The following is a 16,676-nucleotide window of genomic DNA, read 5'->3' as shown; positions in this document are numbered from 1 at the left end:
CTGGCCATTTGTGACTTATCACAACCATTTCCTACGAGTGGATTTTTTGTCACTAGACAAGAACCGAGGAAGATTTAGAAGAGAATTTACCCTTGTAACCCCCTCTAAAGCTGACCATTCATCGTCCTCTGAGGTTGATATGCAATCTGCTAGACTCCTTGTAGACTTGGACCTCTCTTGCAACTTATCCTGTTTTGGATCATCAGGTACCGGTACAATCTCATCGGTATCAAGACCAGTATATGAATCTACTAGTGAAGAGTTCTGTGTCTTGCTCGTGGCATATTCATGAACATCATCCTTTATGGTTTCACTTTGACTCGTCGAGCCTAAAGAATTGCAGTCATTTTTTGGGGGTTCTAAGAACAAACAGACTGCAGCGCAGTCATCAATTTTTGACGTCGGGAATTTAAGACGCCAAGAACGGACTGCACAATCGACGAGAGCTCTCGCAGCAGTCCCACGAGTTGGTGCTGAAGCAATAATCTCGACAACTTCTTTGTTGGAGAGGGCGTCCCAAATCTGTACAGATATAATTCTGTTGTTATCAAATTTAGAATTGTTGCTGCAAAATATGGCATAACAGAGAAAAAAATATTACAATACGTCATTACTTATTATTAAATGAGCTACAATATTTAGACAGACCAAACTATACCTAGACATTAATTACCAATTACACTCCAACATGGCTTACAGGGTGTCAGAAACGATAACCATCCAAAGTTCATTCACAAGGACATTGCAAGAAATACACATGCTTTTTAAACATATGTATAGCTAAATCATAAATATTATTCCTAAGTTGTCATTCACATATCAATCTCTATAAATACTTTTGAGGTGGGGGGAGCTTCGTACATGTCTTACATCCGACACATGACAGTTTTGCACACACGTAGAGAAAGCTATAGGATAATCAAATGCAAATAGATCCCTCGGTCCTCTCTCACATGCAACATGCATAGACTTAGGACCTGTTTGGTTGCATGTGTTTTGCAAAGAAAAGTTGGATAGTTGTGGGCTCCATGTGTAACTTTCTCAACCTTTCTCCCTTCCGTTCATGAAAATGTTGATGTGCCACTCATTACTCCTCAAATCAAAATCCAGCCAAAAGGAGAGGATTTTGCTTGGAAAGTGAAAGTTCTGTCAGAAATCTAATGGAATCGAAACCAAACAAAAGAAAAACTCAAAGGGAAGGTGAAAACATGGGTGTACATTTTCCATGCGTCGTAAATCCTCAACTTTCATGAAAAACATCATAACAACCCATAAAGCTAATGGCCACAGTAACAATGAAATAAGCTGATTAAAAAGTTACCTAGCTGAAACAAGCTAAAGATTTTCTTTATGTTATTAGCTGAATCTATCAAGAGAAGAAGATACCCCATCAGTGGCAAGAACTATAAATTCATCCTTCTCTGTAAGCCGGCGATAGGAGATATCAGGAACCGAAATTAAACCATAATCTTTCAAGCAGAAGTCTCCGAATGCTCTAGCCATAGCCAAGCCAGGCGAGTCATTGTTTGGCAACCAAACGCGTGCCACCTCAGGCTCATCTTGCAAGGCAAAAACTCTTCCATTGCATTGCTGGATTCTGGCAGCTTCTCCTAAACCAAGGAAGTCATTATCAAAAGTTTAGACTTAAAATATAGCCATGAATCTTATGAAATCGTAAAAAGTTACCAAAAAGGAAGATTGTGCTGCCAATTTGGCTTTCTATAAATGGTAGTAAAATGTTTTGGCTAAAACCTCATAATTTGAAGAAAATGTACAGATTTCCAATGTGCCTGCAGTTACGGATAAGCTATATTGCTATGAGACCTTAGGAGGCTTACAGAATAGCAAACTAGATATAGCTTAATTGACAAAGAGATGCATTCCAGGGATAGGAACAGAAAGCAGCATACGTGGAAGATTTGGCTTCAAATCCACAGTCAACTGAACAGCAACCAAGCTGTTATCTGTATCTCGTGTGCCCAAAATTGCCCGTGAATCTCCAATGTTTCCAATTACAAGATCTTCTCCCTGGATGATCAGCAAGTAACAAAATTATAGCAGTCTGCAATATGGAAGATTTTGAACTGTGGTAGAAACAGCATTAGAGGAAAAAATGTTACAAAATGTCACCTGCTTTATTATAGTAACAGCAGTAGACCCGCTGCAAAAACAATCAATTGTCGGGTGAAGTTTCAATTCTTTATCCATTAACTTGAAGGCCTTAAGAAAAGACTGTTTTATTGTCAGATACATCTCAGGTGGTTTCTCATTCGTATCAACTTCCACAGACTTTCCCCACTCGTCATCAATGCTAGTAGATGCTACCTCTTCAGAATCCATATTCGAAGGATCAAAACCATTTTGGCGAGGGCTGTTTTGACTACTAATATTACCTGTCCATTCGGTATACAATTTGAGAGGAAGAGAATCTCGAACTTTTCTAGCCACCATATGACCAAAAGGACCATGCCCGTCAAATACTCCACAAAAGATAGTGTCATTTCTTGATGCAAAATTCTGCAACCACAGCCATCGTATTTTTCTTTGAGGCAAAAGAAAAGAAAATAAAAGAAAAGTATTCCTATAAAAAACAGAAAGAAATAAAACAAGAAAAGAATTATCAACGGTGACAAAAATATACAGTACATTAATATTAAGCCATATGAGCTATAAAGAGACTTTTTAATGGCTTCCTTACCCATGTCAGGCCTGCAAGTGGGAGACCAATATTTCATGGACACATGCCATGGACTTGAACAATATATTGTTGTTCAACCTAAACTTTGATAGTTCGGGCTTAAGATACAGGGGAACAGATATTTGCATTTGGACTGAGATAACTGGTTAAGATTTCTACCTACTTACCTGATAGCTAAGTAAAAAAAAAAAGAAGCTTTGCAACAAATGTTAGTGCTGCTGCCTTTATCGTTTTTCTAGTGCATCATATTGTCATACAGTTTTGAATTTTATAGTCTGTAATTTTGAAGACCTTGTTACATGTCACTTCATGTATATTTTAAATACGGTATTATATATAATATTTGTGAACCACTATCTACCTTCTACAAATTTTCCATGTTCTGTGTTTGTCTCCATGTATGTACCTGTATCAATACACAAGTTTGTGAAACATAGCTTGAGTGTAGATTTACAAAAAATACACAAATAAATATTTAGCTGCCATGAGTTTCCAATATCAATTATGTTAAAACTTATCAAAACTATCCTCAACCCCTTGGTTCTCCATGTCTGTAGCTCCTGGCTCAATGTGCTTGAAATTTATATGGTATTCTTTTATTCTTATGATTACTATTTTTACCAAGCATCTGAAGTTTTGTCGGGTTTTGCATGTACATATTCTTCTTTTGGACCATGTTTATTGTTGTCCCCTTTTCTTTCCTTGTCTGGACTTGTTCCTACCTCCTGGCTCAATGTGCTTGAAATTATATGGTCTTCTTTTCTTTTTACCATTAAGAGTTTTACCAAGCATCTGAAATTTTGTCAGGTTTTACATGTACATTTTCTTTTCTGTGGACTATGCTTATTGCTGTCATTAAAAACTGTATGGTACTGCAAAAGTGTTAGGATTGGAAAGGCTCACTGTCAGATATAGACTAGGCTAATCTGCCTAGGCTCAATTGACTCAAAAGGATTAATCCTATTTGAGTCATGAATCCAAGAATATTTAATCATATATCCATCTCACTCCCTTTCTAATGTGGGACTGAATCCCACCTTATGTCTTTTTCCAAACCAAACCCACACTTAACCAAAAGGATGCGAGACACTCCTTACAAAAGGTTCCCATTACTCTATGAAATCTCTATCAGCTGTGAGGCATGAGTTAATCACGTAATGATTTCACCTATCACGGTGGTGGTGGTGGTGGTGGTGGTGGTTGAAAATGGGTGACTACCTTAAACACAAAGCATATTCACCACCTTGGCACAATTGAAGTCATTATTTGTATGAGTGGTATAAATGTTGTGTGTAATTAATCTTAGTTGATGAGACTACAATGTAATTACTAACTAAATACTAAATAGGGTGACTTGCTATTTGGAGATTGGTTCTATAGAAGCTAAATATCCATGGAGAAGATGTGGTATTCATAGCAAAGGAGAGGGCCACAAAGATATAACAATTTCACCTATCACAATGGTGTTGGTGGTTGAAAATGGGTGACTACCTTAAACACAAAGCATATTCGCCACCTGGGCACAATTGAAGTCATTATTTGTATGAGTGGTATAAATGTTGTGTGTAATTAATCTTAGTTGATGAGACTACAATGTAATTACTAACTAAATACTAAATAGGGTGACTTGCTATTTCGAGATTGGTTATATAGAAGCTAAATATCCATGGAGAAGATGTGGTACTAGTCATAGCAAAGGGGAGGGCCACAAAGATGTAATAAGTGCACATCTATTTAGATTACAGTAAAATATTATAGCTTAACGCCGTGACATACAATTTTAGAAAGAAAGCATGTTGCCAACTTCAGATGTTTTCTGTTCCTAACATATATAGAGAAGAGTCATGTCCATGCATATTCATTACACTGATCAGTATCCAGTGATTTGTAACTTCTTTTCTACAACAGAATAAATAATCAGAAATCAAATAAATTCTTTATGCAAACAAACTGGCTAAATGAAGTGAAAGAAAAGAAACCAAAACACGTCTTTCCACTTAAAAATGTAACTATCTAGCATGATCCATTACACTCCGAATATAATTAGTCTGAAGAATATATTGAACATGAAGAAACTAAAACATATCATGCAACATTTAATATGATAAAGATGGGCAACATGGATCACAATAAAAGATAAATCAGAGATATTATACATACAGAAGCCGGAATTATGTATGCACTTCAACCACAATAAATTCATACCTCCATAAATCAGTAAACTAATAAGTTTCAGAAATTAGAACGAAATCCTATCTTTCAAAGCAAAATAACCCAAGAATTGGTCAAAGTGTAAAAGCATCACTGCTACTAAATTAAAGAAATAGCTCCGGTGAGCTCTATAAGTACTCACAGCATTAGAGTTTTCTCCAAATAGCAATACCAAATCTCACGTTCCAAACAGATGACTGGTAAAGGAGGCAAGCAACAACCAACGACCAAAGCTATCTGCAATGGTTAGGTAAGAGGCTTAAACCGGTTCTAGCATTCCAACTTCGATGGACAACACTATCTCAAAGGAGGTTATTTGAGTCAAACGGAAAAAACCACATGATCAAGCCTTTACAGTCCATTGTTTCCCATGAAACGACCATTAACAGAGATCCATATTATGATAACCAGCATTAAAAGGTAGTTGTGTATAAGCTTTCACTGTGTATTCAAATATATATTAACGCCGACGCGTCCAAATATCCATTCTGCTCTGCCTGATCAACAAATATAACTAAGATGGTAATAACGATGGCTTAAATTAATTCATTGTCTTCAACCCCATCAAGCAACACTACCTCCTCGACGGGGTATTTGGGTTTGGCCCTAACAAATTGTAGCGTAAAGATCCTTCCTTTGACTTAATTGCTACGGGCATACGAACACTACTATTTCCTTAAATCGGTAGGGGTTTACATAACATGACTGTCAAAACCATAAAAACCTCTTCTTCCCCACCAAACAAAACGTAGTTCCATCATTTCAAACTCCATGGCTGACAATATTTCCTTAAAAGGGTCCTCTGTGTCTGATCAATAAAACATCGCTGAAGAATCATTACTATCCTTCCTTTCCACCAGAACACCATCAACAGAAAATTCCAATAACATTACAAAGAAAAACTAACACTAGTTTATTAAAGAGCTAATCTGAATAATCAAGATATTATCATCACCAAATTTCAAAAATAAACCCTTCTTTCCACCAAAAACCTTTTCTTTCCACCAAGACACAAAAAATAACCTCGCCAAATCACATAAAACCCAACAAATAACAAAATTTTCTCAAGTGGGTCATCTGGGTTCAATCAAAATAGCAAACTTTTGAAGAGCGAAATACCTCCCAAACCAGCATTGCATCCTGATTAGTCCCCTTCTTCCCTTGCTGGGTGTAAAGGCAAGCAGCCTCACTTGCCCCGTTCATGAACAACCTCCCATGCACGCGGTGGAGCCCCCCCGCCGCCACCATCGCCGCCGGAGATCGCCGGCCGGCGATCTGAAGACCCATCATGCCCTTTATCTCTATTAGCCTTTGCTCTTCTCTTCTCTCTTCGATTTCTGGCAAAGGTTTTAGAGGAGAAAGAGGACATTTTGGATGGGTTGAGGGCAGAATTGGAAGAATGTGAGGATATGCAGGAACCCATTAATGGAGAGGTGGAGAATTTGGAGCTGAGCTCAGTTCATGAGAGAGAGAGAGAGAGAATCAAAGGGTGGTGATGCGTGACATGGAAACAGGTGGATTTTAATGTAATTATCTCTAAAAAAGATATTAAAAAAGGTGAAGGCCCTTCTTGGATTCTTGAGATCAGTTAGTTTTTTTTTTAATATAATTTCTTTGATATTTTAATTTGTTTGTTTTGAAACTGTTCTCTTAATTAAACTGCAGGAGAGAGAGAGAGAGAGAGAGAGAGAGAGAGAGGAGTTAATTAAATACGCGAAGGTTGTTTTTTAGCTTGAGATAAATTTTGTTTATACCCTCATTTGATTTTACTTTTTCTACTCAACCCCTTCTACCAACTAAATTATCTAGATAAGAATATATTTTAAATTTTCATTATACGCTATACCAAATAGTATACAGAACAAGCTGCCGCTTTCTGAATTTATTTTTAAGGCAATTTTTCTTATACGATGACTATTTTTGACGCGTCTATTTGCATGAAATAAAAGCTTGAAGAAAAAAGACTTGATTTATAAAATAGTATACAAGACTACAGTTTTATTATACAAAAGGAGTATATAAGCCGTGTAGAAAGCAACATAATCATATTAAACTACAGTAGCATTGCTTTTAAGACAAATTTTCTCAGAGTAATAAAAGTGAAGTAAAAGTCTTGGGAAATTGAGGTGTTAAGGAGAGTTTTTCTAGTGAGGGGGGGTTTACTTGGAAATCAAGCCTAAATAAGAGTATCAAATTAATTTTTTTCATTTTTTTTTAAATCAGTCAAGTTGCCGTTTATATACGGTGGATGGTTCCGTTGGAGCAAACCACATGGGAGTGAATGAAAATGATGAGGATCAAGGAGGTGCCTCTGGTTGTAAAATGTTGATAGTTGAAATCCCCTTTTGAAAGTACAAGAAACTTTAAGGGCCCGTTTGGTTGATGTTTTTGGCCTCGGGTGTTGGGCAGAAAGACTGTCAATCTATGAGAGAGATAGAGAGAAATGAATTATGCACAGAAATTAATGCAAATCAGTGGGGCCCATGACTAATCATTTCTCTCTATCTCTCTTCTTTCTTATAGAGTGCTCATGTGCACTCTATAGAAAAACCGAAACTTTAAATACCAATAAAGTTTTCTTTTCCATGGACACATTAATAAAGTTGATAGTTGAAATTCATGAAATGAGATTTAACGTGCATATAATTTGGTAAATTTCACAGTGATGTTAGTCTATAGAAAATAATATGACCACAGTGTCCCATAGGATCATTCATTCATGAATTATTGGACACGTGGGGGAAGTAGATGAATGAGATTTTGTTCCATGTTATTAGAAGATTATGTCCCTTGTTTTCCTTCCGTTTGTTGGAAAGTTGCTTGTCTTCAAGCTCTCCCCTTCATCAAATCACTCAAGCGTATACAGTGCCACTTCCAGGCTTCCAGCTACGAATTTGGACCACCACAACAATTTTTGTAGGATGCTAGGGACTCATACATGACCATTTTACTAAAAAAAAAATCATGCGAACAACTCAAGTTGGAAAAAAAATCATACAGTGAAGAAGCAGAGTGAAGAGCAGAATGCGACACGTGACTCGTACTAAGGGGCTGTTTGGTTCCCTGTTTTTGAGGGAAAGCCATTGTTGAAAGTCTGCCAAAAGTGTCACTTTTTAGCAGGCTTTCAAGCAAAATCTTCTTTTTTAGAGGTGTTTTTGTTTTAAAGCCTGCCAAAAAAGTGACACTTTGGCAGGCTTTCAAGGGAAATTTTTTTAACCAAACAGCCCCTAAATTTGAAGCTGATAACCGCATCGTCACATGTACAAATAGTAACTTTGTAATGAGTTTTATGTATTGATTTAAAATCGATGCTAGATGTGGCTCCGACTTTATAAGCAGGGTTTGGAACCTTGCTATAATAGTTCGATACTAGAGATAAAAGTTAAGGCGAGGATTTTCTTTTTCTCTCCGCAAAAGATTTCAGATTTTAATATGACTATTAAATGGTGGAAAGGCTTTCACTTTTGTATTTGGGTCTAGATTGAAAGTGCTTTTCTAAATCAAGCGTTTAGCTCAAAAGGCTAACCCTAGAGTTTATTGGTGGCCCCCGCCCTTTTTTATGCATAAAAGCTAACGCGCTCATTAGTTTGTACCCAAATTTATGTGTTCAGCATGCCAATAATTTTATTTATTTATTTATTTTGCAGAAATAAAAGGTACACACGCTGCTAATTCTTTTAAGAGAAAGTGGTTTTCATTCATGCTGTTTATGTGGTTGTCGGAATTTGGCAGAAATCTAATTTGATTTCACAACTAGTTTTAGTGTGACTAGGCTCAAGCAATCTTTTATTGCGTAAAATCATAAATTCATAAATTCATAAAATAACTGTGAAAACATCTAATGTGATCATCATCTAAAAATATTGTAAGACTGTCTTAAACCATACAAAGGCAAGTTAAAAACCTCCAAATATCGGCAACCTCTCTTTTGTATGATTTCACAACTAGTTTATCCAAAGACTTGATTTTTGAAGTTTGTATAAGACAATCAATATCAAGCACATCATTTACTTTGGAGCTTTGCTACAGGGACCCAAAATATGGGACCAATAGGGGGGACAAGTGAGGTGTCCCCCTCCTATTGGATAATGAGTTGGTCATCATTAATGATGACCAACTCATTATCCAATAGGAGGGGGACACCTCACTTGTCCCCCCTATTGGTCCCATATTTTGGATCTTAATGATGACCAACTCATTATCCAATAGAAGGATGACACATCACTTGTTCCCCATATTAGTCCTATATTTTGAATCCCTGTAGCAAAGCTCAGCATGAACATAATCAAACATACTCCCCTACTAACGTGGAATTTTTTATTCTTTCTAGTTATCTGGTGCTCACTTATGGTGATGTGATTTCCAATATATTCCCCAACTAGTAAAAAATAAAATAAAAAATCATTCCGAACTAAATTTTCAGTGTAAATTTTTGTTGCTCTCAGCAGAACCAACAAACTACGAAAACTTGTCAGGTTCTCTTTTCCCAAGCACCACTCTTGTGGCTCTTTATAATGATCAGTTCATGCCACCAGCTCACTTTATGCTTCTGGAATAAGCTAAAGTTTTGGCAGTACAGCTTTTCAAATTAAATACTAGGTGCAGTACTTTAACCAGAAATATTCTCAAAGGACCCAAAATATCAACAGGGAGACATGTGAGGTATCCCCCTCCTATTGCATAATGAACTAACTATTTCATTATATAATAGGAGAGGGACACATCACATGTCCCCCTATTAGTCATATATTTTGGGTCCCCGTAACAAAACTCTTTTAACCATGACACAAAAAGAACACAGTTTTGATCCCATTTCTGTCAAAATTTACTTCCTTCGACGCTCTGTTCCAAGTTAATAAGCTCACACTGTTTTTCACGGCTCCAGATCTTTTACCTCCCCCTGAATGTTTTAATAAGCTCACACTGTTTTTCATGGCTCCAGATTTTTTACCTCCTCCTGAATGTTTTAACATTTCCATAATTTTAAGCAACGAAAGAATGAAGAAGACACAAGAAATGCTGAAATTGTTTACGCTGAACCCTGTTTTATAGATCAACCAATCTTAACAAGACAGAAGAAAATACTGAAAATTGGAAAATATAGTTGCCGAAGAACTGGGAAGTTTTTTTACTTGAGAATGATCCCCACCAGGAGCAAAGCCTCTCTCAGGTTCTGTATAAGCCACGAGTACCTTATCACCTGCGTGCAGATTACCTCAAATTCAATTCCTTATGGCAACTTTCAACAATATTAAGGGTACCAGTAAGGGTTTGGTCTTGAGCTTTCCACTATTACTGCAACAGTTCAAAGTAATACACTCGCAGCCAGCTAAAGAGACCCAGCGGTTAAAAGTTAGAGTAAATTGCACAAAACACCCCCTTTATCTATACCAATAGTAGCAATTAGCACCCTTCAATTAATTTATTAGAACTTAGCATCCTTGGATTGATATTTTTAGAAGGATAAATTGCTTTTTTGTATGATGGTTTTTTTTTTCTTTTTTTGGGGGGGGGGCATGAAATTTACCGTAAAAGTTACATTCATGTGCTTTGACCTGCAGAATCCCATATGCCTAGAAGAATGATTATATTCTTCATACTGTGTTCTTAACATTGTTTTAGAATCCATAGAAAAACACAGGCTCCTTACAGAATTGTGACTTCAGTGTGAAATAAGAAGCTAAAATATCTATGCTAGTACAGTTCCAAGTAGATGCAGGGTGAAATGTAGTCCCCATTAAGAATTCATGAACCTATCCTTCACCTCTATTCATGCCAACTCTACCGCTTTCGCTATTTCACTATCTTTAATTAAACACTTCACTATCTAACCAGCTCACAGCTGACCCGTAGCGGAAAATATTAGAGAGAAGCACAATGCAGATTTTTCTGGCTCTATCCTAAAAAGCATGTCAAAATATAAAGATATAACCCTTAACTCTCACCACAGGTTCAAAGGTTTGATCAACGGCAGAATTGCACAAGTTCCATAGTTGGCGCGACAACCCACGAGCAAGTTGGCGCGATGTAAACCCTGAGATCCAATGAGTGCAACACTTTATTTGGCTTAATCCAACGTAAAAAATGGTTAACTGTTCTTGTACTTGGCTCCCTAGTTTTACTATTTAAACACATCAATATGTTTTCATACAACCAATGTCGGACGATTAGTGGGGCATAACAGATAATGCTACATTTAGCATACATGTCAACCACATAATTGTGCACAAATGCCTTCTGGGGACTTTCTGCAAATATTAGAACACTTAACTGACTCATTAGGTTTCACACATTCAAAACTCGTCCCACCAAAGAGCTGCATGCATTCTCCGCTATGAGAATCACCAGCAATCAGGATATTCCAATACCTAATCTCTTTCTGTGGAATATGATCATAATCTCATTATCAGGCAATAATATATTCATAGTCAGCATATAAGCCGATATCGCAGTAGTCCATGAAACTAAGTCCCTGAGGACTTTTCATCAAGAACTCTTTTATGCAACTTTCAAAACACCAGCCTTGCCACAGCATGCGATCACGGAGTGGCAGGGTACAACAATTTCCTGCCATAGTTCTCTATAGATATTTTGATTCTTGTATAAACCTAACCTTTTTTTTTTTAGGAAAAAAAAAGGTTAGGTTTATACAAGAATCAAAAGGCTGGTGTTTTGATTCTTGTATAAACCTAACCTTAGCACACATATCTAACAACGTCGTTCATGCGTAAGTAGATGAATTGAACCCAAATTTGATGAAATAGCGTGGATTTGTTCTCATTTACATACAACCTTAAGAAAGGAGCGTGCTTTAAGCACAAATGTAAAAATTGTTCAAACGAGCTCCATGCTCAAGCATCATCCTTCATATTTCCCAAAGTCTTGATGCATCAATGACAACAACTGGCACGTACTTCTCATCTACCGTCCATTGAATCTAAATTTTCAGTTTATTGTCTGCCGGTACCATCAAATTTAAGACCCAAATTAACATGCACTAAACGAGCTCTGAACCATGAATTGAGATGACACTCCATTTTCTGATGCTCATCCCTACGCTGGGAAATTCAACACCAACAGCCCAAATGTACTTCACATTCATAAGCTTAGATTCAAAGATTACATGTAATATACGCTAAACTTCGAGACATTAATAACTGTAGCGTCCGCTTATATTTATTAATTCAATCAGTTATAAAGTTTGTAATTATCATCATCGACAATATGCACAAAAACTCAAAATCAGGATTTGCTCCATCATGCAGCTACACTAAACTCATGATTCTCAATCAGCTACCCAGATGCTTTAATCTCTACACCATCACTCACTCTCTATTATGTTCCTCCATCTGAGATGCAATGTATAGAAGTACAATGTAATCGTACTTGTATTTAAGCTTCTGAGTACATATATCTGGGTTACACCTTAAGCATCCTTGAAATTGAACAACAAATTAAGGTCCAAGGTCAGAGTTTTAGCATCCAGTCCAGTAACATTCATAAAGGTTCAAAGGTGACAACACTAAACAACTATAAGCTCTTAAATATCGCCTTGTTCTGACATAAATGCCAAAATTTGCAATTTCGTAGCACGCCTGACTGCAAATTACAGTGTTGAACTCTGAAAGTTCAACATAAGATGCTCCGGTCAACAAGATCCCACCTTTTTATTCCACTCATCATTCCTTAACAACGTTTCACCAAAATTTCCGTGAAAGGCATAAAACCCAAGAAAATTCAAGCTCAAAGCAGGAAATTTTAGGTCAGACATCCTCACCGCCGCTTCGCCCGCCGTCTCCATCCAGACTATTCAATCCTTCAGCCATCATCCGCTGCCTGTTCTGCGCATGTCTCTCAACAGCAACAAAATACAAACCTACAAGAAATAGTAAAAAAGAAAAATAAACATATAGTTAATTAAGTAGAAAAAAGAGGAGGGAAATTACTTATGGCGCTTCCAAGAGCACAGATCCAGAGGATTCTCTGTGACCATTTGTCCCCGACGACCCCTCTATTTCCCAAACCCATTGGGGTTCAGGGAACAAGAATTTGAATGTTGAAACCCTAGGTTTTCGATCGAGCTCTCTCTCTCTCTCCCCCTCGACGAAGTGGACGAAGAGCCGGATCGAGACCCGTGAGCTTGCTCAGGGGCAAAGGAGTTCGAAGTTTGGATCGAGGAGTAAGGCCCATTGGGTTTTGGTTTACAATTTGGGTCAGCCCGAAGCCCATAAGGGGCTGTTTGGTTGTATGTTTTTACCATGTAAAAGGATGTAAAGTGTAAAAAAGTGGGTCCCAATGTCAGCGTTCATCACTTTCAATTGTTTGTTTGTAGTTGTGAAAATAGTGTAAAGTGATTTCATATGCTTATGTGGCTTGTAAAGTGATTTCATGAAAAAAAGACATGATTTTAGGAGAAAGCTAACATTAAAGTTAGGAAAAAATAATAAAAAATAATTCCAACCAATATGATCATTTGAGTAGGGACCACTTTTTACACTTTCCAAACAAACAATTAAAGTTTTATTTTGCAAACCAAACAAGTGTTTTATGATTCCAATGGAATCAAAAACAAACAAAGAAAAGTATAAAAGTGAAATTGATGAGGTGGACAACAACTTTCCAAGTTGTGTCATAAATACACAACTTTACCAACAACAACCAAACAGCCCCTAAGAGTTGATGAAATTCTCCCTTTTTTAGGATTTTTTTTTAAAGACCGTTTTTTGAAACTTTATTAGCAAAGTTGACCTTTTTTAGATGTACTCAGCAAAATTGACCTCGTTTTAGCCGTGTCATCATGGTCGGCCAAAAAGAGGTCGGTTTTGCAAAATGTAATTTTTAAAATACGCCAGACTAGTAATCTCATGTAATTAGTGTCGACTAATCCAATGATAATTAATTAAACTTCGGACAATACATTATAATAATTAAAAGTTTATTAGGGTGTAATTAGGTACCACTAAATACACAGGACTAGTAGTCCCCGTGTACTTTAAATTTTTTATTTTACAAACTCGACCTCTTTTTGGCCGGTCGTGATGACATGGCTAAATAGGTCGATTTTGCTAATTATATCAAAAATAGGTCGATTTTGCTTATAAAGATTCAAAAAGGGCCTTTGTTAAAAAATTCTTCTTTTTTTAGTACTCAACAAACTTTTTCGAAGTTATATTGCCAAATTATAGTGCGGTAAACCGGACTATAAATAAATGAAGAAATATCATATCAAAAAGATTTAGGGACCATGACTTGGCCTTAGATATGTTTTACAATAGATAATGGCTTTAAAAAATATTAAAAACTTTTCAATTATCTTTGATGCCTGATGGTAGATTGATATGAGTTGCTATTCTGAGAAAAAGTTTTAGTGTGGTTGGTCGCACCAAGTGCTCAGATTAAGTGAACCTCTTGAGGTCGAGAGGGTGTTTGCAGTTATGCAGAGGATATCGCTGAGTGGAAATGATGTCAAGGTTGGAGAGCGCAGAAAAAGTTTGAGATAGGTGACTCAGCAAGCCTTGAACTTTGCAGATGATTTTTTTGAGGGCAACCCAACAGCCGCCCGCTAACTTGGTTGTTGGTAGGGGTGGTAAACGATCGAATCGAATCGAATACTAAGGTGTTCATATTTGTATTTGTTTAAAATTATCGAATTCGAATGCGGACTCTAATATTCATATATCCAGTTTTTCGAATTCGAACTCGAATATTTGGTATTTGATAAATATTCATGAATATTCACGAATTCTTATCAAATATCAAAGTATATGTATTCCGCTAAAGAGTTTGATTTTCAAATAGTATTAAAATTCTTAAAATAAAAATATTCATTTATAACATATGATGTATATATATTTTATTTAGAAAACATATTTAAGAGTATTTAAGTCTTAAAATCAGTATATAAACTTAAGTAGAAATAAGTGGATTAAAAATATGACATCATATGTGAAATAATACAAATAATAAGATTTGATCAAATTTTAAACCAATATTTAATAGACAAACAAATTGAATATACATCTGGTTAAATTCTATTTATTAGTAAACTCGAATACTAAAAAATATTCGTTTAGTGGTAAATGAACTACCGAATCGAATATGACCGAATAGTTATTCAAACAATTACCGAATTATTTATTAATTATTTGGTTCATTTCCACCCCTAGTTGTTGGTAAATATCATTGGAAGCTGCCACCGCCTGGAGTCATGAGAATCAATTTGCGACACATTACGAAGTGGTTGAGAGAGATTATAGAGGAAAATTATGCTTTCTTGGTCTTAAAGAGAAGCACAAGGGTTTGGCTCATCACAATTGTTAGAGGGTATGGCTATTCGAAGGGCTTTGGAAGTAACAAGGAATTCGGAGCTCGAGGCAAATTGGGATCGAGTCTAAGGCCCCGTTTGGTTCCGGTTTTTGGATGGGTAAAAGGGGGAAAGTTGCCAAAAAGCTGATATTTTTAACCGCTTCCGCCCCTTTTACCCATCCAAAAAACAGATCCAAACGACCCCTAACGCGCTCGAAGCAGTGAATGAGTTGCAAAAGAGCGGAAGTTGTGCAAAACATAATGAGTATTTTGTGGGTGCGGCTTTTCAAATTGCTTTACCTTTCAATCCTCCTCTCTTTTGTCACTTCCGAAAAAAAAAAACAGACCATATGGCAGCTCACGCTCCAAGTTAGCACGTACTTCACATTTCTAATTCTGTTCATTGGTCAAACAAGATCCTTGGCTTTTTTATGCTAGATTGGAAATGGATTATGCACTCTCTAATACTGTTTAATGAAAATTGGGGGCCTAATAGCGATCACAATGATTTGGAGAAGAAGAAATTTTCCAAACAAACTCATTCATAATTCTTTTTCTAAAAATAGACACAATTAAGTTTTATTTACAAAAATAGACTCATTTTGTTTTAATCCGGTTTCTAAATAATCGGGGTTGCCAACCCCGACTATTTAGTGCATAAAATGTTAGGGTTTAGGGTTATAATTGAGGATTTACAACCTCCTAAATAGTCGGGTTTGACAACTCCGACTATTTAGGAACTAGATTAAGATAAAATGATTTATTTTTTTAAATAAAACTCAAGGGGGTCTAAATTTAGAAAAAAAATATGAATGAGTTTATTTAGAAAATTTCTTCATTTGGAGAATAGTATCGAAATAGTAAAGACGCGAGGGACCCATACGAAAAAAAACCCAACAAATGAACGCAGCGCACTCTCGCTCATCCATTCCCAGTTCTCAGCGTTCCCAGCGCTGAAAAATATGGCGCGGGCGCCGTCACCGCGTGGCGGATAATCCCCCGCCCGTCTCCATCGAGACGACTCCTGACAACCAACGCGCCCACCACCCACCAGCGTCCCGCAGCCCCTCCTCCTCCACGGCCCCCGCGGCTCCGGCAAATCCTCCCTCCTCCGCTCCCGTAATAAATGCACCCCCGAAGCCCTAACCCTGATCCTCTCTCTCTCTCTCTCTCTAAAACCCTAACCCTAACTCTCTGTACCATCGCAGGTCTCCTCCCCGAATGGAACCGCGGGCCCCACTTCACCGCCTTCGTCGACCTCAACCCCTCTCCCTCGTGGACCTTGGACCCTCCGTCGCCGCTTCTGGATATGAGATCTCTCCTCGAGGGCCTCCGTCGAAACCCTAGCTCGGTCCGCGATCGAGATGGGCGCCATCTCATCCGCGATGGTCTTTAAGGCCTCGCCAAGAGCTCACGTAATGCTCCTGCCCCCCTCCGCCGCTGCGCAGGCCGCGACGGCGTC

The 16,676-nt window shown here is 37.3% G+C and overlaps 2 protein-coding genes across 2 annotated transcripts; both read right to left on the bottom strand.

Moving 5' to 3' along the window:
* LOC109850007 (probable protein phosphatase 2C 66) lies at positions 7 to 6,457 on the bottom strand. The gene is made up of 5 exons (XM_020419935.1): positions 6,029 to 6,457; positions 2,131 to 2,517; positions 1,911 to 2,028; positions 1,387 to 1,610; positions 7 to 522 (listed from the first exon to the last, which is right to left on the bottom strand). Exons 1-5 carry the CDS (start codon positions 6,197 to 6,199, stop codon positions 19 to 21), a joined length of 1,404 nt encoding a protein of 467 aa, XP_020275524.1. The 5' UTR covers positions 6,200 to 6,457; the 3' UTR covers positions 7 to 18.
* LOC109849923 lies at positions 12,215 to 13,086 on the bottom strand. Its single transcript, XM_020419841.1, has 2 exons — positions 12,856 to 13,086; positions 12,215 to 12,785 (listed from the first exon to the last, which is right to left on the bottom strand). The coding sequence occupies exons 1-2, from the start codon at positions 12,935 to 12,937 to the stop codon at positions 12,673 to 12,675; spliced, it is 195 nt and encodes a 64-aa protein (XP_020275430.1). The 5' UTR covers positions 12,938 to 13,086; the 3' UTR covers positions 12,215 to 12,672.

This window comes from Asparagus officinalis, chromosome 1, assembly GCF_001876935.1.
Source record: "Asparagus officinalis chromosome 1, Aspof.V1, whole genome shotgun sequence".
NCBI classification, from domain to species: domain Eukaryota; kingdom Viridiplantae; phylum Streptophyta; class Magnoliopsida; order Asparagales; family Asparagaceae; genus Asparagus; species Asparagus officinalis.
The sequence above is the reverse complement of the archived record's forward strand: the minus strand, read 5'-3'. Positions and strand labels throughout refer to the sequence as shown.

Bases quoted from the DNA above. Each gene is read 5' to 3' on its own strand.
- LOC109850007 (XM_020419935.1), bottom strand. From the start codon at position 6,199: ATGATGGGTCTTCAGATCGCCGGCCGGCGATCTCCGGCGGCGATGGTG. The intron at 2,029-2,130 runs GTGACATTTTGT...CTGATCATCCAG, and splicing joins CTGTTACTATAATAAAGCAG to GGAGAAGATCTTGTAATTGG. The intron at 1,611-1,910 runs GTATGCTGCTTT...TCCTTGGTTTAG, and splicing joins TTTGAAGCCAAATCTTCCAC to GAGAAGCTGCCAGAATCCAG.
- LOC109849923 (XM_020419841.1), bottom strand. From the start codon at position 12,937: ATGGGTTTGGGAAATAGAGGGGTCGTCGGGGACAAATGGTCACAGAGA. The intron at 12,786-12,855 runs GTAATTTCCCTC...TATTTCTTGTAG, and splicing joins TGCTCTTGGAAGCGCCATAA to GTTTGTATTTTGTTGCTGTT.